General features: G+C 41.0%; 1 protein-coding gene across 4 annotated transcripts in view; it reads left to right on the top strand.

The window, feature by feature from the left end:
• The window catches only part of LOC311253742 (uncharacterized protein), a 40,302-nt gene that overhangs the window by 11,848 nt on the left and 990 nt on the right, over window positions 1-27,464 (top strand). Inside the window, exons 4-7 of one of the 4 annotated variants that reach the window (XM_084384221.1) lie at window positions 15,220-15,743; window positions 15,835-16,002; window positions 17,354-17,460; window positions 18,212-21,019. In XM_084384221.1, the coding sequence (XP_084240347.1) occupies window positions 19,441-20,949 (1,509 nt within the window). In that variant the 5' untranslated portion in view covers window positions 15,220-15,743; window positions 15,835-16,002; window positions 17,354-17,460; window positions 18,212-19,440 and the 3' untranslated portion in view covers window positions 20,950-21,019. Of the gene's footprint in view, window positions 1-6,638; window positions 8,528-15,219; window positions 15,744-15,834; window positions 16,003-17,353; window positions 17,461-18,211; window positions 21,020-27,464 lie in introns of those variants that run through there. The other 3 variants (XM_084384222.1, XM_084384223.1, XR_014621851.1) reach the window with 3 other exon arrangements.

Raw genomic sequence — 27,464 nt, 5'->3', positions numbered from 1 at the left:
CTGATTATTTTTAGTCTTGTCTTCAATCCAAGTGTTCAAATGCATGGATAAAAGACTGATATGCCAATGGGTTACCATCAAACACAGAAATCTCTCTTGCAGGTAACAGACAGGTTTTGCTGTGAGACAATGAGTTCTGCTAAGTCATTTGTCTTTGTCTTTGAATAACCACATCCAAGTTATCATGAGCAGCATTAGTTATGGTGTGATTATGATTTGCAGTTTCGTTTTTATGTTTTTCAGTTAAATTCTTGTTTTGAGGTTTATTTTCTGGTGTGTTGGTACCCCTTGTAGGTGGAGGTCTGTGGAGACTTAAGATGGTTTGGTGAAGTGGAGTTTTGGGTATTGCACCTAACTGTGCAAATTCTACATTGCTCTCCATTGTTTCTGGTTCATGGTGAGAGTCATAATACTCCTTCATGCCATCACCCAGAGCTTCCTGATCCACCTCATCACTTTGAAGGATTTTTATTTTAGCAGTTGATGCTGCGAGGTCTGCTTCCAGCTCCATTTGCTCCATCTTTGATTTCAGTTTTGTTTCCTCCAGTTGCAAAGTGTGTTTTTCTTTCAATGCAGCAGCTCGAGCCATCACAGCAGCTTGTTCCGCTTTGGCCTTTTTTAACTCTGAGGAGACTGAGGAAGATCTGGAGGTTGATGATCCAGTGGAAGTGGAAGACTTTGATTTGTGTGACACATTTGATATGCTGTCCAGTGGTCCAACTTTTGATTGTGCAATTTCTCTTTTCCATGTTTCAACATCTTTCATGAAGTAATTCAGGTTAGTTATTCTGGGTTCATACCAGTCATAATAATCATTTTCCTTTTCCTCCTCTGATAAGAGCTCTTGCACAGATTTGTGAGCATTTTTAAATTCATCCACAGCTCCTTTAAACGCTTCAAATGTGTCTTTGACTTTATCAACATTTCCAACGTCAGTCATCAAAGCCTTTATTTCATTTGTCCTCCTCGTGCATGCTCCCAATCTGCCTCTGCGCGAAGCAATGCGCGATTTCAACATGTCCTCAGACTCAGTTGCGGTCTCAGGTGTGTCAGACATCATCACAAATAACCACACAAATTCCTTTAATTTCCGTTAAGTTCATTCTTAAACATCATTCCAACGTCCCCGTTTTATTGCAATCCACATCCACAATCCACAACTTTGCCTTCCATAGTGTTCGATTGTTTCTTTGTAGCGCAACGGCGCATTCGTTCATAGAGTCGATCAGCTGATTTTAGTCACGGCCCGCCGGCTGCTTTCTTCATCTGTCGGCGAGTGATCCGCCGACTTTCCACTTTCCTTCCTTGCATTCAAAAAAGGTAAAAAAAACCCTAGTTTCTGAGGAGGAGGTCCACGACTCACTTAATAATAAGCACTCGCGGAGATGTTTCCAGTTTCAACAAAAAGTTTTGAATTTATTTACATAAACAGAAATATTCTCCGGGTTGACTTCAGACAATGAGCAAATAAAAAACGTAATTTAGTGGTTGATAAACTGTTTCACTCCTCACTCCTTCAACACAAAAAACAGACAAAAGCACAAACCAGCTGTCCTCTCTCCCTAATCACAGGAGGAGGATGGCCTGACTAGGAGGAGGGACCTGAGCAGCAAAACGATCATAAATAATAGTTCATGTACAATATATATCCTGAATAGTCATCCTTATCATTAGCATTATTTTATACCATTACCATATACCATTTTCCAAATAATTAATACAAAGAATCAATAGGCTCCAACATATGCTTTCTAATGAGGCCAAACGCAGTGAGACAGTTAAGCCCACATGCATTTCTGTTTTGCAGACTGTGTTAAGAGTTTTGAACATGTCGCTTCAGTTTCGACCAATGCATCTTAGCAATCGAAAAAAACTAACAGTTTTTGTTTTCAGCAGGACGACATTTGCGCATGGAGAAGATGAGCGCCGCGCTCTTCTCAAGTCCTCCGCAGCCTATTCTACACAGCAGCTGTCTTGCCTTTAAGTGGTCTCGCTGGTCTGAAAAACACAAATAGCTGTGGCCGCGGGTTTTTTTTATATATCACAGAACATTGTGCCCTATGCATCTATTGTGTATGCGGATAACTGCACTAGTGGGAACATTTAATTGTATAGTTAGTTAATGTTTTTATCTGAAGCTTTTAGGCAACATTATCACCCCTAAAAATACTATAGGCCTATATATTGGTGAGAAATAAACGAGGAGGAAAAATGACGCGTAAACTTTTCTAAACGGTTATGATTTATTATCCGCGTACCCGTTTACACGTGTAGATGTTGACACCCCTATAAACCACAATAATTTAATCTTGATCTCCACCTCTGACAGTGGGGAAATGTCTTAGCAAGCGCCTTACACAGTCTCGCATAATAAAATACCAAAGCTAATCACAATGGCATCCCGGCATCCCGTCATCCCTACCTGCATAGGCAGCCAAATCTAACTACTAAAAGGTACCTTGTTCCAATTCCTTGGCTTTATTAATATTAGATCACTGTCAACCAAAGCCTTACTGATTAATGATTTGATTACTGATCATAAGCTGGACATGATTGGCTTATGTGAAACATGGCTGAAATCTAATACTTTTCTGCCATTAAATGAAGCCTCCCCTCCTGATTATAACTATGCCCATGTTGCTCGGGCCTCTAAACAGGGAGGAGGCGTTGCTCTAATCTACATCTATCTATTTTCAGTTTAAGCTCCAACCAGGAAATTAAATTTACTTCTTTTGAGGCCCTGGTGTTAAAACCATCTCCATCAAGTAGTAACAGGCTTTCCCCTGGTGGTAATCTACAGACCTCCAGGGCCTTATTCCCAGTTCCTAGAAGAATTCGGTGAATTTATTGCAGATCTTGTAACTAGTTCAGATAAGATCCTAATTATTGGGGATTTCAATATCCACTTAAATAAGCCTTCTGACTCTCCTAGTCAGTACTTCTCAAATGGTGGGGGGCGCGGTGAGGTGTCGGGGGGGCGTGAGAGGCAGGTCAGGACTTTCATTTCATTTTCATTTTCCACTGTCATTATTAGTAGCCCCATTCACACTGCTGTTTGCATGCGGGGATCCTGCGCCAATTCTCCCCATCTGCCTCTGTGTGAAAGTTTCAGATGCGGCGAGGGGTGAAATTTCCCTCTGCCTCTGATGCTCCTACGGAGGTATCAGAGGCACAGTATTGGCGAACCGAACCAGTGTGAGCAGATAAGCCGACGGTGGGGAGCGGGGGGTTGTCGATCTGATGGTGTTCACTGTGTGATAACTAAACAGGTCCGACACTCAATAAAATATAGAGAAATGTCCCACAAAGCAATGTTACAGGACCAAACAACAGTAACGTGGTAACTGGTCGTGTCTTTGGCAACTTATGAGGAAAAAAATACAGCAATTATATGTGGAAAAGTGTCTGTCAGCCTGTCGGTCCAACCGACTCTTCGTCACATTTCTGCCCGAAAAACGGCGTCTGTCCCCGGCAAAAAACTTTAACTCGGCAAGTGTTTGTCGCGGTGAAAAACATCACTGCTAAGTCAGCCCTACTGACCGAGACTTCAGTGATCTTTCCTCCATAAAACAGCCTCCCTCCCTGCGAGTGACAGACGGCGTCCCGTTTACTGATGGTGATTATGTAATTAAGAGAAAAATGTAACTTTGTCATTTTCCAGGATGTTTGGTGGGTCAGGATCCCACATTAACTGCATCCATATGATGATAAGTGTGTACATGTTTAGATTTGTCAGTGCGTAGTAAAATAACGTTTAAAAAAAAAGCAATATTGTTGCAAATGTTGCACAAAAAAAATTAAAAAGTCCTTTTTGAAAAGGAATAAGCTGATGAAGCTGACAAGTGACCAATGTTTACAGTTTAAAGTTTTGAATGTTAATGTGTTAAGTCTATAAAAATGCACATCCCAGTGAATCATTTGCGCTTTTTTCTCTGTTTTGAGAATCACAGTCTTGTTTAAATGTTACAAATTGAGTTAATAAACTAAACTTGGAAATTGTTTGAAGTTGTTGCAGATGTTAACAGATGAGATGAGATGCAGATGTTTTTAATCTATTTTGATAATCAGGTGATTGTATGCAGAATGCTGGTGCCAGCAACTCATACAGTGGTTTATACAGATAAATGAATAATTATTATCAGGTTCTCAATAATATTTCAATTCAGGGGGGGTGTGAAAAAATGTCTGTCCTCTAGGGGGGGCATGACAGAAAATAGTTGAGAACCACTGCTCTAAGTAAAGCTTTTTTGGGTCTGCTCGATATGTCTAGCTTTACTCAGCTCGTTCATGAACCTACTCATTCCAGTGGTAACACTCTGGATTTGAATCTTTCCCATGGTTTAGATGCGTCAGCCCTGAATGTTGCTTCCGTCTCCTCTGCTGTGTCGGACCACTCTCTTATTACATTTGAAGCGTCATTAGCCTGTCCCTGTATCAATGACACAAATGTTTCCACCTCTCGTCATATCAGCCCGGCAATCATAGCGACACTCTGTGATAAATTGGCTGGGGTCCTGGCCCCTTTTGCGATTGCGACAAAGCCTGTGGAAAAATTCACCAATTAAGTTAACTCGGTAATCGTTTCTCTCCTCGATTCTGTGGCACCGGTCTCTACCAAGACGAGACGACCAAAGAAATCTTCTCCCTGGTTTACTAATGAAACCCGAGATCTCAAACAGGCCTGCAGGAAAATGGAACGTGCATGGCGAAAATCTAAATTAGTCGTTTTTCATCTTGCATGCTGTCATAGTGTACTTAATTACAAGCGTGCTCTTAATGCCACTAGAACAGCATATTTATCTGGCCTAATAAACAATAATAAACACAATCCTAGATTTCTCTTTGACACTGTGGCTAAACTTAATCAAAAAACCACAGTCTGTGAGCTGTACATCCTTTAATGCAAATGATTTCTTAGATTTCTTTTGCAATAAAATTGATGATATTAGAGCCAAAATTAATTCATCATCTCTGGCTTCCTCGTCAAAGTTGATTATAAAACAGCCTTCTGCCGATTCTCAGTTAGCCCCGGCTCTAAACAATTTTGAAGATATCTCCCCTGAGATATTGTCTAAAATTGTCTCATCCTCAAAGCCAACTACCTGCATCCTGGACACCCTTCTGGCAAAACTGTTTAAGGATCTATGGCCAGCACTGGGACCTACAATGTTAAATATTGTTAACTTATCGCTCATGACAGGTGTTGTCCCTGCTAGTTTTAAGTCTGCTGTGGTTAAGCCTCTACTTAAGAAACCCCACCTTGACCCAGGATCTCTAAATAATTATAGGCCAGTATCCAACCTTCCCTTCTTCTCCAAAATCTTAGAAAGAGTTGTGTCCCAGCAACTTTCAGGCTACCTAACTAATAACAATCTCCTGGAACCTTTTCAATCAGCTTTCAGAGCCTGTCACTCCACCGAAACTGCCCTTACTAAAGTGGTAAAGGACATCTTACTTACTTAATTTAGATTTAGACTCTACCTCAGTGCTTCTGTTACTAGATCTCAGTGCTGCATTTGACACCACAGGTCACGGCATATTGTTATATTGTATACGTATATAAAAGTACTACATCGATATTTACTGATGTGAAGTATGGTGTTCCATACTCGGAGTTTGGGAGTACAGAGTTAGGGAATACATTTCCACTATGTGGAACTATGTGGACGACACTCAGCTGTATGTGCCCATCAAAGCTGATGATAAATCTCAAATCGCCAAATTGGAGACCTGCCTGTGTGCCGTGAAGAGCTGGATGTCAGAAAATTTCCTGCTCCTAAATTCGGATAAAACTGAGATGCTGGTCATTGCTCCCCCTCGACAGAGACACCCCTTTGAGAAATAACACAACTGTCGAGAGTTACTGTCACGTGATCAAAGTTCAACTGTTAAGAATTGAGGTGTTACTTTTGACTCTAGCCTCTCTTTCCATCAGCACATAAAAGAAATTACCAAGATCGCTTTTTACCACCTGCGCAATATGGCCAAAATTAGGTCCTTCCTGTCCACGGCCTTTGTTTCGTCTAGGCTGGATTACTGCAATGCCTTATTTTCGGGTCTTCAACATGGGAGCACTAAAGGTCTTCAGATGGTTCAAAATGCTGCAGCTAGAGTCTTAACATGTACAAGAAAATTTGATCATATTACACCAATCTTAGCCTCACTGCACTGGCTCCCAATACATATGAGATCAGACTTTAAGGTGCTGCTGATGACATACAAAACTGTACACAGCCTTGCCCCGTCGTACATGTCAGATCTTATTATACTGTATTCTCCAACTCGTGCACTACGCTCTCAAAATTCAGGGCTCCTGATGGTTCCCAGGGTTAAGAAGAAGTCAGCTGGCTGCAGGGCTTTCTCCTATCAGGCCCCCTTCCTCTGGAATAAACTCCCAGCTGATATTAGACAATCTGGCTCTATTGACGCCTTTAAATCTAAACTCAAAACTCACTTTTTCTGACTTGGCCTTTAATTAGTCCTTGACATCGACTGCTAGCTTCTTCGGTGGGTCAACTCAGTCTCAGTGAGTAAGCTATAGTATTAGACGCCACATTGTCCTGCCGACGAGTAATAATCTGCTTATTCTGATTAACATTGCATTTCTATAACCTTGTTTTTCTTTCTGTTCCCACAAGGTGCAAGCTGTGTCACTTTCTCCCCCTCTTTCTCCTCCTACTCTCTTTTCATTCAGGCTCCCTTCTGATGAACTCAGGCCCCAGAGACCATCTACCTCTCCTGGCTCCTACAGCCCCACATACTGTCAGATCTGGATTGTCACACCCGGGCTCCGTTGGATCGTTCCTCTCCTTGTTTCGCTATCTCCTTATAACTGTATTCCTGTAAATTTTGAGGCCTCCTCATTCTGATCTCTCTCTCTACTACTAATTATCCTGTGTGGCCTGCCCTCTTCCAGGTCACCACGGTGGACAGGAGGTCGTGTGGCTCGGGCACCCCCTGACGATGCCTTGTCCTGCTCAGTCGTCTCCTGGATCCACATACTTTACATATATAATTTTTATCAGATTTTCTGTCAATGCAACCTGTAAACTGTGATTGCTGTTCTTTCTGTACATGCGACATCTATTGCATGACTGTCCGTCCTGGAAGAGAGATCCCTCCTCTGTGGCTCTCCCTGAGGTTTCTTCCGTCGTCTTTTTTTTCTGGTTAAAAGGGTCTTTTTTTTTTTTTTTTCCCCCATCAAGATGGCAAGTTTTTCCTCACTCGAATCGAGGGTCTAAGGACAGAGGATGTCGTTCACTTTACAGACTGTAAAGCCCATTGAGGCAATGTGATAACTTGGAACAAAACTTAATAGAATATGAACAGGTTATAGATCCGGAACATAATCTTTTTAAAAACAAACACCAGTTGCTGTTGTTATACAGAAAACAGTTTAACAATATTACTGTTGAACATGGGATAAATATTATTCATTTTAACAGTAGAATTTATATGCAAACTTCCAAAGTATAAAAGAATATCTAATGCAGTTCAAAAAGCCTTTTAACATTATAGCCATCTTAGAAACATGGCTTGACGAAGAGAGAGGTACAGATTTTGTTTTGCAGGGATAGGAACTTAATTGCATTAATAGAGGGAGCAAAACTGGAGGAGACGTGGCTCTATTTGTTGACAAAGGCCTCACAAGGTTGTGGACAATATGTCAGTAATCATGGATGATGTAATGGAGTGTGTTACTATTGAAATATGTATTGGAAAAAAAGAAAAATGTCATTGTCAGTTGTGTGTATAGGAAACCTGGTTCAAACATTGAAATCTTTATAGAAAATATGGAAAGGGTATTCGCTAAAGAAAAGCAAAAAAGTCAATTATGTCTGTGGGGATTTTAACATAGCCTTGTTGAATCCCAACAACCATAAAATGACGGATGCATTTGTGGAAGCAATGTATAGTATGAGTTTATTTCCAACGATTACAAAACCAACCAGAATAACATCTCACTGTCACTCTGATTGACAATATTTTTACAAACAATATGGAGAGTAGTACTGTTAGTGCATTATTATTTAATGACATTAGTGATCACCTGCCTGTCTTTGCGATTCATGAATGTAACTACAATAGGAACTGGGGGTGTAATGAAGTTAAATACAGGAGAGTAAGATCTGAGGAAACTATAGCTGCATTTAGGAATGATTTAATTAATTATGATTGGAAAGTTTGTGAAGACACTGATAATTATTTTTAGACATATTCAAAAATGAGTATGACAAAAGCTGTCATATGTATATATATATGCAAACAATGTAACAAGAATAAGTATTCTGAAAACCCCTGGATGACTAAGGGACTGCAAAATGCCTGTAAGAAAAAGAATACTCTGTATAGGCACTTCATAAAATATAGAACAAAAGAGGCGGAGATTAAATATAAGAAATACAAAAAGGCATTAACTAATATTATGAGAGTATGTAAGAAGGGTTATTATAATAAAATATTAGAGAATAATAAAAACAATGTAAAAAGTATATGGAATATATTAAAGGTATAGTTGGTAATCCTGTTCAGAAACACTTTTTGTTAAACTGGGTGAAATGGCCTTTCCATCCTGAGAGTAGTCCATACATAATGTGTTCAGAAAAATAAACAAAATAAATCATACCTCTGTGGCAGCTGCAGGCCTGTAAAATCTCTGACCAATCCCTCCCTCTCAGTCAGAGTTTAAAGAACCGTTGCCGGATATATTCAACACAGTCCACATGAGCTGTGTCCAAATTCAGGGGCAGCATCCTTCAAAGTGCGGATTTGAAGGCCAATCACAACGCTGCGCGAAGGATGTCCAAATTCGAAGGCTCCTCCAAATGCAGCCCACAAATGCAGCCTGCTTCTCCCGCTTTTTGGAGGACGGACCGCTACTATCCTTCGCGGCCTCCCATATCCCAAGATCCTTTGTGCGCCGCTGCTCAGTCACGAAAAAGAAGAGGGAAAACTGAACAATGGCGACATCAAGTGGCGCGGACTTGACATTTAAATGTAAGTTCTGGGTTTATACTCGGTTTTTACTCATTTGATCATCCATTGCCAGATATGTTAAACTTCAGCGGACTTTCAGTTAAAATACGTGACCCTGGTAATGCATTAGCATACGGCATAAATTAGCATTATGCCGTTGGAAGTAAAGCCTATGAAAGCCTTCGCTTTCAAAATGTTAGACGTTCAGAAAACCATAAAATCCATTCAGTCAAAACTCTTTCGCGGGCCTGGGCGGCATCAATCATGACATAACCGTAAGGGCGGGAACATCTGGTGACGCAAACCAGGAAATGCGCCGAAGGCTGGACCGTCCAATTTAACTATGGTTGACGCAACCGTCAAAGGACTCTCCGAAGGACCCGGCCTTCGAAGGATGCGGCCCCTGAATTTGGACACAGCTATGGAGTTAGCAGGAGATCCACACTCCAGTTCAGAAGGTGGCGGTAATGCACACCTAAAGTTGTTTGCCAACAGCCATAAAACAGCAGCAGAAGAAGAAGCAGCAGAGTTACCAAGAGAGAACAATGGCAGAGAAAATGCAGCCAAAAGTAGCACTTCCAGAAGTGATGCAGAGGTTGCTGTCTTTCTGTTGGACAGGTAATTAGTTGTTTTGCTTCGGGGATTTGTTATTTTCATGAAATATGTAACGTTAGCCAAATTAGCTACTTTTGTCGCTTGTCTTAGCCCAATGCTAATGGCTCTCCTCTGCCCTGCTGATGGACTGGACAACTATTCCCTTAAATAATATAATTAGAAAAAGACAAACCAAACCAGATTACCCTGAATTGTTTACGGACAATGGCATAACAATTACTGATAGGAATGAAGTGGTTGACAAATTTAACAGTTTTTTTGTTAATGGATGGGTCCTAATCTGGCCAAAGAAATAAATCCGAGAAGAAATGTGTTGAGGAAAAATGTGTGGAGAGAAATCCAAATTCAGTCATATTGGGAACTGAAAAGTAAGGAAATTATTGATATTGTAAATAAGTGTATAAGTAAAACGTCAAAAGATTAGAATGATATCGATATGAGTCTTCTAAAGAAAATAATAAATGGAATTGTGGGTCTGTTAACACATATATGTAATTTATCATTCATAACGGGAACATTTCCAGATAAAATTAAAGTTGCTAAAGTAATTGTATAAAGATGGTGATAAACACCTTTTCACCAACTATAGACCTGTATCCTTGCTTTCTCAGTTCTCAAAAATTATTGAAAAACTTTTTGTTACAAGACTGGATAATTTCATTAAAAAAAATAATATATTCATGGACAGTCAGTATGGGTTCAGATCAGGCAGATTAACTTCTATATATTTGTTGACCTAAAAAAAGCATTCGACACAATTGATCATGGGATGCTACTTAAAAAACTGGAGAGGTATGGCATCAGAGGGGTTGCATTGGATTGGATAAAGAGTTACATTAAAAACAGGCTTCAATTTGTGCAGATGGGTCTTCACAAGTCAAAGAACCTGAACATTACCTGTGGTGTCCCACAGGGGTCAGTCTTGGGGCCGAAGCTAGTTATTTTGTACATTAATGACATTTGTAGAGTTTCAAATGTACTGAAGTTTGTTGTCTTTGCGGATGACACAAATATTTTTTGTTCTGGGGAAGACTTGCAGCAGCTCTTGGAAGTGGTCACGGAAGAAATGTATAAATTAAAAAGTTGGTTTGATATAAATAAATTATCATTGAACCCAGGGCCGCCCCTGGCAAAATTGGGGCCCTAAGCAGAATTTTATTTTGAGGCCCCCCCCCCCTTTACAAAATGACTGTATCACGGAATGCCATTTAGGTTTACAACCTTTTATAAGTAGGAACAAATCAAATGAACAGCCTCTTTCAACAATGGAACAAGCCTTTTACAGATGCAGGCTGCTTCAGTAGACATGGTGCCTGATGGCCCTTGTGACATACTGGGTGCTGGCTCCGTGTCACCCTTAGTAACAAACTTCAGCATTGACCCTGTTATGACAAGAAATCCACCATACAAGCAGATTATTAATTTTTGTTTTGGTCTTAATGGTAAATTACACAATGAAATTAATGTAAATACTAGCCTCACAAAGATTAAAATGCAATTAATGCAAATACGACTACAGCTAATAATATTCATTATGATTTGATTTGATGATATTTCTATATCTAAATATTTTTAAATACTTATTTTTACATTTAGTGCTTAGGTTCTATATTCCTACACTGCTGTTTGCTGCTGTAACGCTTTACATTTCTCCATTGTGGGTCAAGGATTATCTTAATTTTTCTTATCTAATCTTATATGACTGTTATAAATTAAATTCACCAAGAGATGGCGACATTTTACCTCCATAAAAATAGCCCAAAACTTCTATTGATAGCATAGATTGATAGGCTATAAACCTGAGCCAACATACGACCACCAACTGGTCAATTAACCGCTCCTTTTTCAACAGAGCTGAATGTATATGCAGTTAACAAGACATTCAATAAATGATAATCAGGGCCGCTGGAAAATTTCATCTCCAGTCCACATCTAGACAGAATTATCCTCTCTCCTGTCTCATGATTAGCATGCTAGCAGCTGGGGTGTTTATGCCACAAAGTTTTCTTTTTTATTTCAACAACATACCCACCTTCAAGTGAAGCACGAGCCTCCTCTTGTTTAGACTTTGTCTTTCTTTTGCTTGCTCCCGATTCATATTGCCGTTGGGAGGCCATCTCTCCACCTGCATCCAACTGCCTGTCGGCGCATCTGACCGCTGATTGGTCAGATGCTGCGTGCTGTCAATCATTGCGGCAACGTGTGCGGCGTCAGATTACTCGTCTCTTTTTTTTTCTCTCCTGCCTTTGGCTGACTTGGTGCTCTAAGCGTGCCTCACGGCAGCGATGCGCATCCTTTGCGCATTTGCGGAGAATGCGTCCCCTTGTGCAAAATGGGGCCCCCCACGGATCGTGGGGCCCTACGCACAGCGCGTGTTCTGCGTCTAAGGAGGGGCAGCGCTGATTGAACCTGAACAAAACTAAATTTATAAATTTTGGACATCGTAAAATGAATGAAGATGTTCACGTAGAAATGAATAATGTTGCAATAGAAAGAGTTTATGAAAACAAATTTTGGAGTGTTTTAATTTTTAATTTATTAATTTAGTTTTGCTGGAAGGCCCACATTAAGTATCTGTGTACTAAGATGGCAAAGAGCATTGGAGTGCTGAGTACATGTAGATATATCTTGAATCAAGCAACACTACACTTTCTGTACTGTGCACTCATTACAATATCTTTTTTTATTTTTTTTTTATTATATCTTTATTTGGAATGGACATAAATACACCAGCATATCAACATTGGTAAGAGTGAAAACAAGTGTCCTTCCGGTTTTGTTTGTTTGAGTCCAGGAAAAACGCATCACCAGCCGTCCAGGCATGCGAGTCCAAAAAAGGTATAGTCATGGGTCGTGGATTAAATTACGTTCGGCCTTTGTAGTACCCACTTTCCTCTAATAACTTAAATTACACAGCAATTGTAATGGAATAATATCAGTGGATACAGGTTATCCTCTTAAAAGACAGTACTGATAATTTGCGTGAGGTACACAAAGCCAGATGAGATTTACATGCTCACTTAGAGAGAACTCTGGTACAACTTACTTGTAGATCTCATCTCACAGTTTAAATGGAACTATGTACAGGAACCAGGGTGGTCGCCCGCTGCTGCTGTCATAGAAATAATTAACAATAACCAGTCAGAAATTAAGTAAGTAATCTAGGAAGTAATATTACCAGTGAGATCAAATGAAATCTGCTCTCGTGGGGGTTATGAATGAAATCCAGTTGTTCCAGATTTGGTAAAATTTGTCCTTTTGGATTCTTAATTGATAGCTCAATTTTTCCATCCTAAATATCTCTAGGGTAATTCCAATCCAATCATCCAGGGTAGGCTGAATCGGGCTTAACCATCTCCTTGTAATTGTTTTCTTACTAGCCACCAAAAGTAATTGCAGCAGCTTTATCTCGGTCCTGCATTTCAAAAAAGAGACAAGACCCAGGTACAGAACATCAAAAACCAGAGGTATTTGAGTGTTAAAAAACGTGCTTAAGGAAGCCTGGATACCCCTCCAGAAATCATTTAACTTGGGACAATCCCAGAAGATATGATAGTGGTTAGCAACAGTTGAACCACATTGTCTCCAGCATGCCATATGTGTGGAAAAATTCTGATTCACGTTCTGTAAGGTCGGTCAATTTACATTCATAAGCAATATATGATCGTAATTGCAGGTATCTATGAAATTTGTTTCGTGCCAAGCCGTGATTATCCCGCAAGGTCTCAAAGCTGTGCACAGGCTTTCTTCGAGTAAGTGAAAGGAGTGTTGTGAGACCATACAATGTCCATGATTTAAAACTAGAGTTGTGCCTATTGGGAATAAAATCTGAGTCATAGGCAAACCATCTGAAAATTCTCAACATTCTATGCATCTCACAAATATTAATTACCTTCTGCCAGACTCTGAGTGTGTGGGATACCCAGGGGTTCGCCGACTTTTCCAAATGAGACGTTAGACCTTATCCGCTATTACACATATTACCATATCTGATCTATTGTGTTGAAATCTGGGGTAATACTTACAAGAGTACCTTAAAAAGGATATGCACATTGCAAAAAAGAGCAGTAAGGATAATAAATCATGCTGGGTATCTTGATCATACGAATCCTCTATTTTTTAAATTACAGACTTTGAAATTTATGGACTTAGTGAAAGTTAGAACAGCAATAATAATGTTTAAAGCAAGAAATAATGCACTGCCTGAAAACATTTAAAAAAATGTTTCAAGATAGAGAAGGTAAATATCATCTAAGAGGAAAATTAAATTTTAAAAAACCTTGTGTACGTACTGCTTTTAAAAGCATGTGCATATCAGTCTATGGGGTAACATTGTGGAATGGTCTTGAAGAAGAAATCAAAGTACTAGCTCTATACAGTTTAAAAACAGATACAAGAAAGCAATTCTTGACAAATAGAATAAAAAAATAAGACCTCAAAACTATCTATTTTCTGGATGTAATTATTCTATTACATTTCTGTTCCTTATACGAAGCAATATGTATAATATAAATATAACTAATTGCAATCACGGCTGGGCTATGGAATACAGTACTTCACTTTGGTGGTATATGGGGAGTGACTGGGGAATTAACTTTTTCGAGTTTAGGATATTGTAGGAGGCTAGTTTAAGTATGCCTTGATTTTTTGTTAATTGTTTTGTTGTATTTATCATTTTGTCATTACTTTGTATTTTACTTTTATATATTTCTTTTTTGTTGTATTTATTTTATGATGTGAGGAAGTTGTGAAGAAGGGACAGGACTAAATAAGCTTTCTGCTTCCTCCTGTTCCCTCTCGAACAGATTATTTTGTTTGTCTGACATATCATTTTGATGGCTACTTGTTGTTCAAGATAAAATGAAGAATAAAGAATGAATTGTGATTTTGGGCTATATAAATAAAATTTGATTTGATTTGATTTGATAAACCCCCCCCCACCCCCTGTTTACTACGCACAAGTTTATCTAGAGGCTGCTCTTTTAATGGTTGAAGATGGCCACCCTGTTCGGAGATAACAAAGTGCCTAACCTGGAGGTATTTGAAATAATGGGTGTGGAGTAGTCCATACTGAGATGAGAGCTCTTCAAAAGTCTGAAGGGTTCCATCTTTGAACAAATTCCCAAAAGTTGTAATACCTCTTGTAAACCATAGGTTTGTAATACCATCTCTAAGGGCTTTAGGTAAAGAGGGATTGGAGTGGAAAGGGGATTTGTCATAAATAGGTTGAATACAGCCCGTTTTCTTCCAAATTTGCTGCCATATCTTATAAGTATGGACAATAACTGGGTTTGTTGTTGTAACCAAAAGAGAGCTAAGCGAGCTGTTATATTGAACTGATTCCAGTTTGAACTCTGTTAAATGGTTCTGTTCAATTTGTTTCCACTTAGGTGAATGGGATTTGCACTGTTTGCCAGACCCACATTGCTGTAATTTGTGCTGCCCAATAGAAATGCTCAAAATTGGGGACTTTTCAGTCCACCTTTTTCTAGAGGGTTTTGCAATATTAACATCTTTATCCTGGGTGGTTTGTTTCTCCATATAAACTGTGTGATGCAAAGGTTGAGTTGTTGAAAAAATTGCTTTGGGACCAGAACTGGTAACATCTGGAAACCTGTACGCCTACAGGTGAGAGATTGACCATTTGGTGACCTGGTGCAGCCAGAACAACCTGGAGCTTAATGCTCTAAAGACAGTGGAGATAGTAGTGGACTTCAGAAAGAACCCAGCCCCACCCGCCTCCTTCAACCTGTGTGGCTCCCCAGTCAACTCTGTGGAGTCCTGCCGTTTCCTGGGCACCGTTATCACCCAGGACCTAAAATGGGAGCCGAACATCAGATCCCTCACCATAAAAGCCTGGAATGGGAAATTGCATTACTATACCATTTTTATTCATTATGTCGTCTTACATTGTCTTCACTGTGTTCTTCCCACATCCTCGAATGTTTGTACTGTCAGCACAAAGAGAGATATGTGCTTCTTGTTATGGGAACGGAGCCTGGTACAGACATGAGAAGGACACAGGGCATTCCTTTCCTTTAACAAAAAGGGTTCTCAACTGTCTCATCTTGTTCTTCTTTCTGCAGACCGCATGCCACTCTGTTGATTGATGAACCTTTTTTATAAAGAATAAAATCCTTAAAAGACAACTGGTATTTCTTACAAGTTTGTTTCAGATATCTCACAAATAAGACAAATTTCCACAACAATTTGGTGTCAGAAGTGGGATTCCTTGTGTGACAGGATCTGGAGCCTGCAGCGGACTGTGACCGGCCAGCCTGGAGGAAAACTTCTTCCAGCCTCTACCTCGAGAAAAAATCTTAAGAAACGAGAGGACTGACCGCTGAGGCCCCGGACCATCATCACTGGAATCCTTATTGAGGGAAAAAGGACCACGTTGCCTAACAAACGGTGAGATACTGAAAGAAACTAAACTTCTTTAAGAGGGAAAATAAATGAATAAATAATTAAAATTTTGTTTTGGGGAAAAAAAACATAATAATAATTTTTTTTATTTTTTTTATTTTTTTATTTAATTTTTATGAGTACATACAGACAAAAGACACACAGTACAAACCACACAGCAACAATAACAACAACGAAACACAGACATTTCACAACAACATCACATAAAGGGGAAATATACAGTGCGTGCCAAGTGTGATTTCAGATCATATAAGACACACAGAACAAGAGAGAGAACACAGACACATTTAACTACTTTTAAAGTCCTTCAGAATAACATTTGTGATGATAATAGGCGCTTCCGCACCTGGTTCCAAATGTCTCTGATCCTGAACCCAGTGTCATTCAACGTGTCTGCCACCCGCTCCATACCCAGGAGGTTAAAAAATTCAGAGACCCACTCCTCCAATGAAAAACATCTTGGTCTGTGAACTTTCCAGTTCATCAGAATCATTCGCTTCACAGCCAAAAAGGCCAAACCAGTCATCCTCCTTTGTTCCTTCGTTTTCAGCTGAGCCGCTCTGCGTCCCAACAGACACACAGCTGGACATGGTACAATCTCAACATCAACAAACCTTGAAATTAATTTACAGACTTCTGTCCAAAAACATTTAATTATAGGACACTGCCACAACATATGAACCAGCGTTCCCACTTGTCCGCAGTTACGCCAACAAAGGTTCGAAACACTGGGATCTATGTTTTTAAGTCTAGAGGGAGTGATGTACGCTCTATGGAGGATTTTTAATTGGATTACTCTACCTCTGACTGACTTTGAAATAGCTTTAAAATCACGCCAGATGTATTCCCACTCTGCAGATGTGAATTTGTACCCCTAAGTCAAATTCCCATTGTGACTGGGTTCTTATGTTAGGGTTTGCAGAGGAGTGAAGCAAAAGCTTATATAGACCTGAGACTGCTCCTCTGTTTGATATTAAGGATCGAAGTTTTTTGTCTATCTCATAATTATAATCAAAATATTCCTTGGGGAATTTGGAAATAATTGATTTTAACTGGACATACTGAAAAAAACAATTTTTGTTTAAATCATATCTTTTTCTGAGTTCCCCAAACGAGAGAATTTCTTTGTTCTCTACAATTTGAGAAATGTCAGTGATGTTAAGATTATACCATACAGCATTAAACAATGGATTCCCAGCTGCCTTAAAGGCAGTATTATACCATATTGGGGAGGATGGCAGAGCTGATCTTGTAATATCTATTCTTTTCTGAATCTCTTTGCTTATGCTACATGAAAACCTAATAATGCAATTATCCATTTTTTTTGGTGAAATAGGAGTATACCAAAGTGAGGACAATGATGTAAATTTGGACTTCTCTTTTACAAGCTGATCTTCCAACCAATCCCAGCTTCCTCTATCTCTACTCTTTTTATAGCCCCAAGTAAGTGAATACCTGGCATTAAATGCAAGATAATACAAATACACGTCTGGTATTCCCAGCCCCCCTTTGTCCCTTGGTAGAGATAATTTTTTCTGGTTAATTCTGGGCTTTTTGTTGTTCCATAGAAAAGAGGAGAACATTGTGTTGACATTATCAAACCATGATTTTTGAATAAACATAGGAAGAGAGGAGATTAAAAAAGTCAGTCTTGGAAGAACGTTCATCTTCAGCACTTCTGCCCTACCCCATAAAGACAGAGGGAGAGCAGACCACCTTTTAAGGTCCTCTTTAATGGTACCTATTAAAGGTTTTGCGTTTAGGTCAAACATTTCATTGATGGGTGATCTGATTTTCACTCCCAGATATTTCATGCCTTCTGATTTCCAAACAAAAGGAGCAGGACCAAGATCAGTAACATGTGTAAAAATGTTTAACGGTATGGCTTCGCTTTTGGTCCAGTTTATTTTATAGCCTGAAAGGCTGCCAAAAGAATTTATAATTTCTAAAACTCTTGGTATAGAGTGTGATGGTTCAGATAAAGTCAACAAAATATCGTCCGCATACATATTTAACTTAAAATCATGATCATTAATTGAAACACCTTTGATTTCTTTGTCTTGTCGGATTGCACATGCTAATGGTTCTAAAGATAAAATGAAAAGTAAAGGGGATAAAGGACACCCTTGTCTAGTAGAACGGAATAGTTGAAAAGGAGCTGAAATGATACCATTGCTCTTTACTGCTGAAACAGGTTCTTTGTACAGTGCTCTGATCCACTGAAGACACTTTGGACCAAAGCCATATCTACCCAGAGTATCAAACAAGTAAGGCCACTCAATGCGATCAAACGCTTTCTCAGCATCCAGTGATACTGTGACCACTGGATGCTGGAGCTGGCTAGCCATTTGCATGATTTGTAGAAGCCTTCTCATATTGTTGGCTGAGAGCCGCCCCGGGATAAAGCCAGCTTGATCTACATGAATTAAATATGGAACCACTTTTTCTAACCGTTTTGCTAATAATTTTGCAAAGATTTTATAATCATTGTTAAGCAAACTTATCGGTCTGCAATTTTGAACATCTGTGTGGTCCTTACCAGGTTTTGGCAACAATGATATGATGGCTGTTCGCATTGTTGGTGACATAACCTGTTCCTCTACAGCATTATTATACAAGCAAAGAAGCAAAGGCATAATATCTCTTGAAAAACATTTAAAGAATTCCCCAGTATAACCATCATTACCCGGTGCTTTACCATTTGTTATATATTTAATTGTATTATGAATTTCTTCTTCTGAAATGGGAGCTTCCAAATTTTCTTTATCTTCTTCCCTCAATTTCGGCAAGGATAGATTATTGAAGAAATTATTTAAATCATGTTGTTTGACCTTATATTCAGATTTGTACAAGCATGTAAAATAGCTCCTAAAGGTATCATTAATAGTCCCCTGATCCTTAATAATCATACCATTGCTATCCCTTAGAGAGTAAATAGAGTGTTTTTGTTCTAGTTTTTTCAATTGTAATAATAAAATAATAATAATTAAATTAAGTAAATTAGTAATTTTTGCTGGATTTCTGTTGATCATTGTGATAGTTGGGCGAGTCGAACCAATTCAGGGCAGAGTAATACCGGGTTCTCGGAACGCCGGAGCTAATAGGAAGAAAAGGTGTTTTATCCTATTAAGCTGTTTTACCGCTGGATTGGGGGCCAAATCAGGGCCGAGTGAAACCAAGCAGAGACAAGGGGTCTCTTAAGGTTATCACCGCTGGTTGGCTGCTTTTTTTCAGAATTTGTAGCGTAAACAAACTGAATTCACGGTGACGACCAGGTCTTAAGGATAAATATAAAGTGCACTGGGACGAGTGACAAGTAGAACAATGGGAGGCAAATCCAGCAAAAACCAGGAAGCTGGCGTAGGACCAGACCTGGCTGCCCCAAACATAAATTACATGAAAGTTAATTAGGGTAATGAGGCTATGGAGCCTTTATATGTCTGGGTGAGAGAATTTGGTTTTCCCTGCAGAGGGACATTCAGCATGAGACAGCTGAATCTGTTGGAGGAGAAGATTAATTTTAGAATAAAAGAGATAAAAGCAAAAAGAAAAGTGTCACATGAAAAACTTGGGGAGGTCAAAAGGCATTTGAAAGCCTTTAGGATGTGGAAAGTGGATGCAGGGAGAGACGTAAATGTGCTAGTCAGAATGAGAAGGAAAAGAAGAGTGCAAATGATGAGAAAAGAACAGAGTTGTCTTCTCAGAATCGGGTTTCTTCTCCGTATCCCCCACTTCCAGGTCCTATGCCTCAGTGTCTCAGAGTGGACTATGACCGACGGCGCCCCTCCTGTCCAACCCGTAGCACCACCGAGACCACCACCGCCATACCTGGACGACCAGAAACCGTCAACGTCTGCTTCCCAACCAGATATGAGCGCAGCGGGACACAAACAAGGGGATGCGAAGCTCAGTGCCAACAAAGGACAGCAACCCAAAACCACATCTGTTGCTACAAACTTTGGAGCACATTCCCCTCTTACTCCTCGACCTTACACCAGAAGCAAGGCCAACGAGGAAGATAATACAGGAGCCACCAGCACCTATCCCATGGTGGAGGTGGCAGGAGCCCGGGGCGTCCAAATGGTTTTCCGCCCCAGGTCTGACACTGATGTGAAAGAGGCCATGGCACACCTGCCACAGCCGAGTACATGTGGAAAGAAATTTGCTGAGGACTTAGAACTTTTCTGTCGAGAATTCAACCCAACCCCTCCTGAACTGAAACACCTGCTAATCCTGAAAATGGGAGCAGCAGATTGGTCAAAGCTTTCAGAAAAGTTTCCAAGTGGCGACACGTGCCGCTCACATCATGACTGGGACGACGTGGAAAATGAAGACTATAGACATGCTGTTACCGCGCTGTATACAGTAATTACAGCTGCCTTCCCACCTCGGATGGACTCTGCTAAGATCTCTGACTGCGTACAGACGAAAGGTGAAACTGTGGCTGCATATCACGTTCGTCTCGCTGACATATTCAACATTTACAGTGGGCTCGAACAACCAGCAACTCTTGGTGACACTGTCTCCACCTGGGAGGCTCACTTAAGAGACAGTTATGTGAAAGGCTTGCGCCCTGACATCCGTGCAGCAACTAAGCTCAGCTGTGTAGGCTGGCAGAACCAGAGATTTGAGGAAGTCCGACGCCATGCTGTGCACGCTGAGAGGGTCATCGAAGAGGAGAAAGAGAAGAAGAAGGAAGAGACTGAGAAAGAGCTGCATATGGCAGCAATGACCATGTATCACTCTGCACCAGTGAGAGGCCGAGGCCGCTATAATGACAAAAGACGAGGGCGAGGACGCGGTCGCAGAGGATACGGTGACTGGAGACGCTCTTATTGTGATCCAGAAGTGTGTCTCCGATGTGAACAAAAAGGACATTGGGCCAAGGATTGCACCAAGACTCTAGCTGCGACCTCCAGCCAGGCAGACTGAGAGAAGGGAAGGGGGGTGCGGCAGGACAGCTCATTCTCTACTCTGACTCACCCGATGCATCTGGAGCCTGGTAACGCACCTACATCGCACACTACAGATCACACGTTTGAATTGTTATGTGATGCAATAACCTTCCTTGAAACAAAATGTTCACCTCCAACTGGTACATGTGTGAAATATGAAAACAATGCCTTTAAGAAAATGCCAACATATTCTCTATCTGTGAATGACAGAATGGTTTCTTTCCTTGTTGTCTCTGGTGCCGCACACTCAGTGATCAAAGGAAAGGAGTTTCTGAGCTCTCCTAAAATGTCAGTCTGCTTTGTCAACTCTGCAAGTGCTTCTGGTGTAGTAGTACGTGAACATTTTACTGTTCCTCTTAAATGTTCCGATAATAACAGCACCAACTTCAAACATGCATTTCTGTTGTCAGACTGCTGCCCTATAAATTTATTGGGCAGAGATCTCATGTGCAAACTGGGAATAACTCTTATTTCCACACCAGATGGTGTTCAAGTCATAAAACCTCATGAAAATGCACAGTTGTTTGTGAAATATTGCCCTGATCGGCTGTTGTATGCTTATCAGTGGAAGCTACCGCAGAGCGATATCAGCAGTCTATTTTTGGAAGAGGCCAGAAAACACACACCCCCTGGCCCACCACACACACACGTGCAATACATGCCAAATGACTCACTTCAGTGTACATCTTTTTTTTCAGTGGGTCCAGATAGACAGTATGAAAAGAAATGGTATGATGACAAATACAAAAATGAACGGTTGTGTATCACACACCTATGTTGGACAGAAAACAAATGCATTGCATCTGTGCAACTTACACCCACTCAAAAACAGCAGTACTATGTAAATAACTCTGCACCTCACATTGCACTTGCAAAAGCAAACACTGATAAATGGGAGGATTTGGGTCTTTTTGCACGTGCATGTAGATCAGCCACTAAGTGGGACCCCACAGATGACCCACATGTGTTTTACAATCCAAAACTGCATGCATTTAGAAAGGTTTTTTCTGCAACCACTCACACACAACGAACACTTCAGTTAGTTCCACTTATGACATCCTCACACATTTTTCTGTCAGAGACTGAGGCTGCAGCCATCCCAGCCCTCCAGGAAGTCCCTAAGACTCTGTGGGCTCGAGGAAAACATGATGTTGGTCTAATTAAAACAGCAGAACCAGTGGTGATCACCCCCAAATCAGACCTTGCCAACATCAATATCCATTAAAACCTGAGGCTATTGAAGGAATAACTCCAGTTTTTGAGTCCCTGAAAAAGGCAGGAGTAATTATGCCTTGTGGCACTTCTCCTGTGAGGACTCCTATTTTTCCTGTGAAGAAAATAAGAGACAAAGGTCAACCAACTGAATGGCGTTTTGTAAATGATGCTGTACAGCCGAGAGCTCCTCAAGTTCCTAATCCTTACACAATTTTGTCACAAGTCCCACCAGACTCTAAGTGGTTTTCGGTGGTGGACCTGGCCAATGCATTTTTCAGTGTTCCTGTTCATCCAGATAGTCAGTTCTGGTTTGCGAGTCCCGTACTGTTTACAACGACGCGTTGCGGAAAAGTCTAGAGCCTCTGCACTTTTGCAGTATGTGGACGACCTTGTGATTTGTGCGCCAACAAAAGAACAATGCGAACGCGATACGATCCGACTCCTAAAACATGTCCGACAAAAGGTCACATTTTTGGGTCATGAGATTTCCTGCGACGGGAAATCCCTTTCACCCAATCGTGTTGAGGCAATTCAGTACATTCCCAGGCCTAGAACCAAAAAACAAGTTCTTTCGTTCCTGGGAATGTGTTCATATTGCAGAATGTTCATTCCTAACTATGCAGTGTTAGAAGCACCACTTGGTGCCACGGTGCATGGTAAAAGCCTACAATCACATGATTTAGTGACATGGACTCCTGAGGCTGAAAAGGCCTTCACTGACCTGAAACTAGCTCTACAGACCACACCTACTTTAGGGCGACCTGACCCGAGCAGACCATTCACACAGACTGTTGATGACAGGAATGCACGTATGACATCAGTGCTGCTCCAAGATCATGGGGGGAAACTTAGACCTGTGGCTTATTTCTCTGCTAAACTCGACCCTGTAGCTGCTGGGTTGCCACGTTGTCTCCGGGCTGTAGCAGCAGCTGAGAAAGCTGTTATGGCTTCAAGGAATACTGTAGGTTATTCAGATCTGACTCTCCTTGTTCCTCATGCTGTTTCTCTAATTTTGCTTGAACAGAAAACCTCACATCTCTCCACAGCACGATGGCTAAGACACAATACTGTTTTGCTTGACATGCCTAACATCAAGATCAAAAGATGTACTGTTCTTAACCCTGCTACATTGCTTCCCATTCAGGGGGAGGGTGAAGATCACAACCGTGTTGCTGTGTTGGACGAGGTGTGCACCCATTGCACCGATTTGTCTGAAACTCCACTGATTAATCCTCAAATTGTTTTGTTTGTTGATGGCTCAGCATCCCGTAACCCAGAAACCGGTAAAAAAAACAGGTTGGTTATGCTGTAGTCTCACTACATGAGACTTTTAAAAATCAGGTTCTTTGCCGCCTCACTACTCTGCTCAAGCTGCAGAGTTAGTTGCTCTCACAGAGGCCTGTAAACTAGCAGAAGATAAATCAGTAACGATCTGGACTGATAGTCGTTATGCTTTTAGCGTTTTGCATGATTTTGGTGCTCTATGGAAGCACAGGAAATTCATAAAATCTGATGGAAAGCCTATTCTGAATGGTGACAAAGTTTCTGAATTATTGGATGCTGCGTTATTGCCCAGAGCCATTGCTGTGTGCAAATGTCAGGCTCACACTAACCTAGGGCTGCCACAAACGATTATTTTGATAGTCGACTAATCACCGACTATTTTTTCGATTAGTCGACTAATCGGATCATACGTAAATTGAATGTATAACATACAGTTTATCGCACCAGCATGCAGCTGCTCTTATATAACAATCATTAGCTTTCAGCTTGAAGTGTTTAAGATATATGCTAACTAAGAATGAAGACAATTAAGATGATAGTTCATTAAAACTTTAATGAAATATGCTTGTAGCAACAAACAATTGTAGCATAAAGTGCAAACAGCTGAGTAAACGGATAAGGCACTAGCTGACCTAAGGAATTATTGAAGTTGCATACATCTTGACAGCTTTACTTTACACTGTCGATTTGTATAATCCCAACAGACATGTCCAGTGATTTTCAGCTTTCTGTGTTTACATGTGTCTGTTCTGATGATACAAGTCAGCGTCCTGAAATGTGTGTTTCTCTTCTATAAAACACATTCTACATCGCGGAGGCAACGTCTTTCCACTGAGGGCTTCCTTCACCTTTGAAACGGGGCAGAGCTCCGTGGGAAACACCTGCCTGACACAGCAACGTAGGGAACCGTGCACGTCCGTGGGAAAAAACGGCGTCGCCGTCGCACCGAATGCACGCGGCTACGCGCCGCTTTGGGTTGTGGCAACCATGAATGAGTTCGCCTCAGTTTCACGTGATTTTCACTGTCAGCCTGTTAATTTTACTGACCCGAGCTGAGACGCACCCCCAAAAACAAAAACTCTTCGGATCTGAACTATTCACACAAGTCTCCTAATTGGCCACGAAAAAAGCGAGTTGCGCTTTTCGGCGCGCTGTTTGCATCCCTGAATATAACAAAAGTGCAACTTGAACTGTATTCAACTTTACTACACTCTGACTCTATATAATCCCAAACTGCACAAGGCTCTTGTTCCTAAAGCTAATGAATCAAATCGTCATCGCTAATGTTAACGATTATAGCTATCAATATGAGTAAGTTAGCTCTCTGCTTACGCTAATGTTAGCAGCTAACTAGCCAGTTAGCTTAACGAGACGACGGTCCCTCTTCATCGTCGTTGTCAGCCACAACGTGCTTCCTTTTCAGGAGCTCGTGCATCGCACTTGTGCTGCCGTGAAAGGCAAGTTCTGTCTGTCTTGCAGATATTGCATTGCACACTTTTCTGTTTTGTTTTCTTAAAATGCTCCCACACTTTTGAGCTCCGTTGCCGCCGGGTAGCCATGATACCAGAGAGCCCGTCTGGTATAACTTCAGGTGACACCACGGCTGACCCAGATTACCACTACTGCGCATGTGTGTCAAGGACAGAAAGGCAGACGCGGCAGTGGAAGGTGCGCAGCAGTTTTGAGAGAGAAAACAAAGTTTAAAAAAAAACAAAAATGACGCGTCGACTTTTAAATTAGTTGTCGACGATTTTAATAGTCGACATAATCGTGACTAGTCGACTAATCGTGGCAGCCCTACACTAACCACAGTGATTCAGTTTCTACAGGGGGGTATTTCAGAAAGCGGGTTTTGTGAAAACTCTGAGTTTGTTAACCCTGAGATGAGAGAAACTCTGAGTTTTTAGTTCCAGAAAGAGAGGTAACTTAAACTCAGAGTCTGTTACTGCGGTAACTGACTCTGTGAACATAACCTGCTCACTGGCAGGTTTACCTGAAGAAACCCTGAGTCTGGCGGAGCTGTCTGACAGCAGCTGTCCTTTCCTTCAGTCCGATCATGTTGAAGCAGAAATAATTCACATAGTTTTACACCAGGAGGAGAATTTAGATTCATTTAGATGAGCTCTCACTCCCCGACGAGGACTGAACCGAACAGTAGACCGCTTCTCATCAGTCCGTCATTTATATTCTCCGGCCGCACTGCGAATATCAGGCTACACATCGCTGACGTGCTCTCAGATCTGAACAATCCTCTTTGTTTTGTTTTTTTTGTTTGTTTGTTTTGAATCACTTCACAGGTTAATCAATCACCTTCAGCAGCCAGAAAAAGAGAAATAACTCACATTTCATTTGACTTTCTTTATTTCCCACAGATAGCTACAAAAGTAACCATCAGTAGAGCCTATTGTATTTTTTCCAACAACGTAATTTCAATGTCAGTGTTTCTAGTTTGCAGCCGCATTGAGTATAAGATTAAATGACTTCTAGTTAAATCTGTAGACAGTAGGCTACGTGTGTGTCTGCCTCCAATGTTGGGTACTAGGGGAGAGTGACGCCCTCAGCCTCTGGTCACCCAGCGACCTGACTCAGGACCAGCTCCTCTGTCTCTGGCGGACGTGGTGGAGGTGAGCACCACTTCATGTTCATCTACTCAGCAGGATGTTAGGACACAGATGTGTGTTAAACAGCATCTGTTGGTGGTAAAAGCTACTACAAGTTAAAATATCCACTGAATAAACTTTTACTTTGTTTAATATGTGAAATAAAACCAAAGTGAGGAGCCATTGTGAGACTGTTTTTATATTTTCAGCCGATTTGAATTAAATAGAATAGCCTAAAATAAAATAAAACACTGAACAACATTCAACCACTTCCTCAAAGGCTAATATAAAAGAAAGTGATGTTAAATTCAAAATGAAAAGACGGCCGCATCTAAAACTCTGTCAGTCATTTTTATTACGGCCGCAGCCGTGTTACTTTTTTTCCCCACAGAAAATGTCTGCTTCCTGTTTTCTCCCCTGTTGCCATGGTGAATCACAGTATCGGAGCTCCATTGATAATGGCGTTTTACTAGTCGTCAGGCACGAGCTCAACTCAGAGTTAACATACTCAGAGTCGACTTACCTAACTCAGATCAGCTATCCTGGAACTGAAAACTCAGATATTCACTTCACAGGGTAAGTCAACTCAGAGTTCAGGGATAGACTCAGAGTTTGTTGAACCTCCTTTCTGGAATACCACTCTGGAAATGCACGAGCAGATGCAGCTGCTAAAGCTGCTGCTGGAAAACATGGAGTAAGACACACCCACACCCTGCTTCACTCTGACCCTGAAAAACACACAGACACTAGTGCTTCCGACTCTGACACACACACACAGATATTAGCGCTTCTGCTGATGAAAAACGAATCTGGCGATCACACGACTGCACATACACTAACGGCATCTGGCACGGACCTGACAGTAAACCATGTTTACCAAAACACTTTTTTCCACATTTTGCCAAATTGGGGGGGGAATGGGGGAATGTTTGATCTGATAAAAAAACATTGGTTCACAAAAGGCTTTACAGCCTATGCTCAAAGATTTTGCCAATCCTGTCACATCTGCACTACACATAATGCAGGTAAAACTACACGACAGCCACAAGCAGCACATCCACAACCAGAGGGACCTTTTGAACATGTCATGATGGATTTCATTGAACTAACCCGAAGTGAAGGCAAGAAATATTGCCTTGTTTTGCCAAATGGGTTGAGGTGTTTCCCACCTCAAAGCAGGACAGCGCTGCTGTGACCAAGGCCCTGATGACGTGTGTGATACCACGATGGGGTATCCCCAGGAAAATAAGTAGTGATAATGGTACACCATTTGTGAGTGAAGCTATTAAACAGCTAGGAGGTTTTTCTTGGGATTGACTTGAGACAACACTGCTCCTACCATCCAGCGAGTGGGGGTGCAGTGGAAAGAGAAAATTGCACTTTGAAATCAAAA

Source organism: Pagrus pagrus, assembly GCF_965226575.1.
Source record: "Pagrus pagrus genome assembly, contig: HAP1_SCAFFOLD_40, whole genome shotgun sequence".
NCBI classification, from domain to species: Eukaryota; Metazoa; Chordata; class Actinopteri; order Spariformes; family Sparidae; genus Pagrus; species Pagrus pagrus.
Note: the sequence above shows the minus strand (reverse complement) of the source record. Positions and strands in the feature narration are given on the sequence as shown.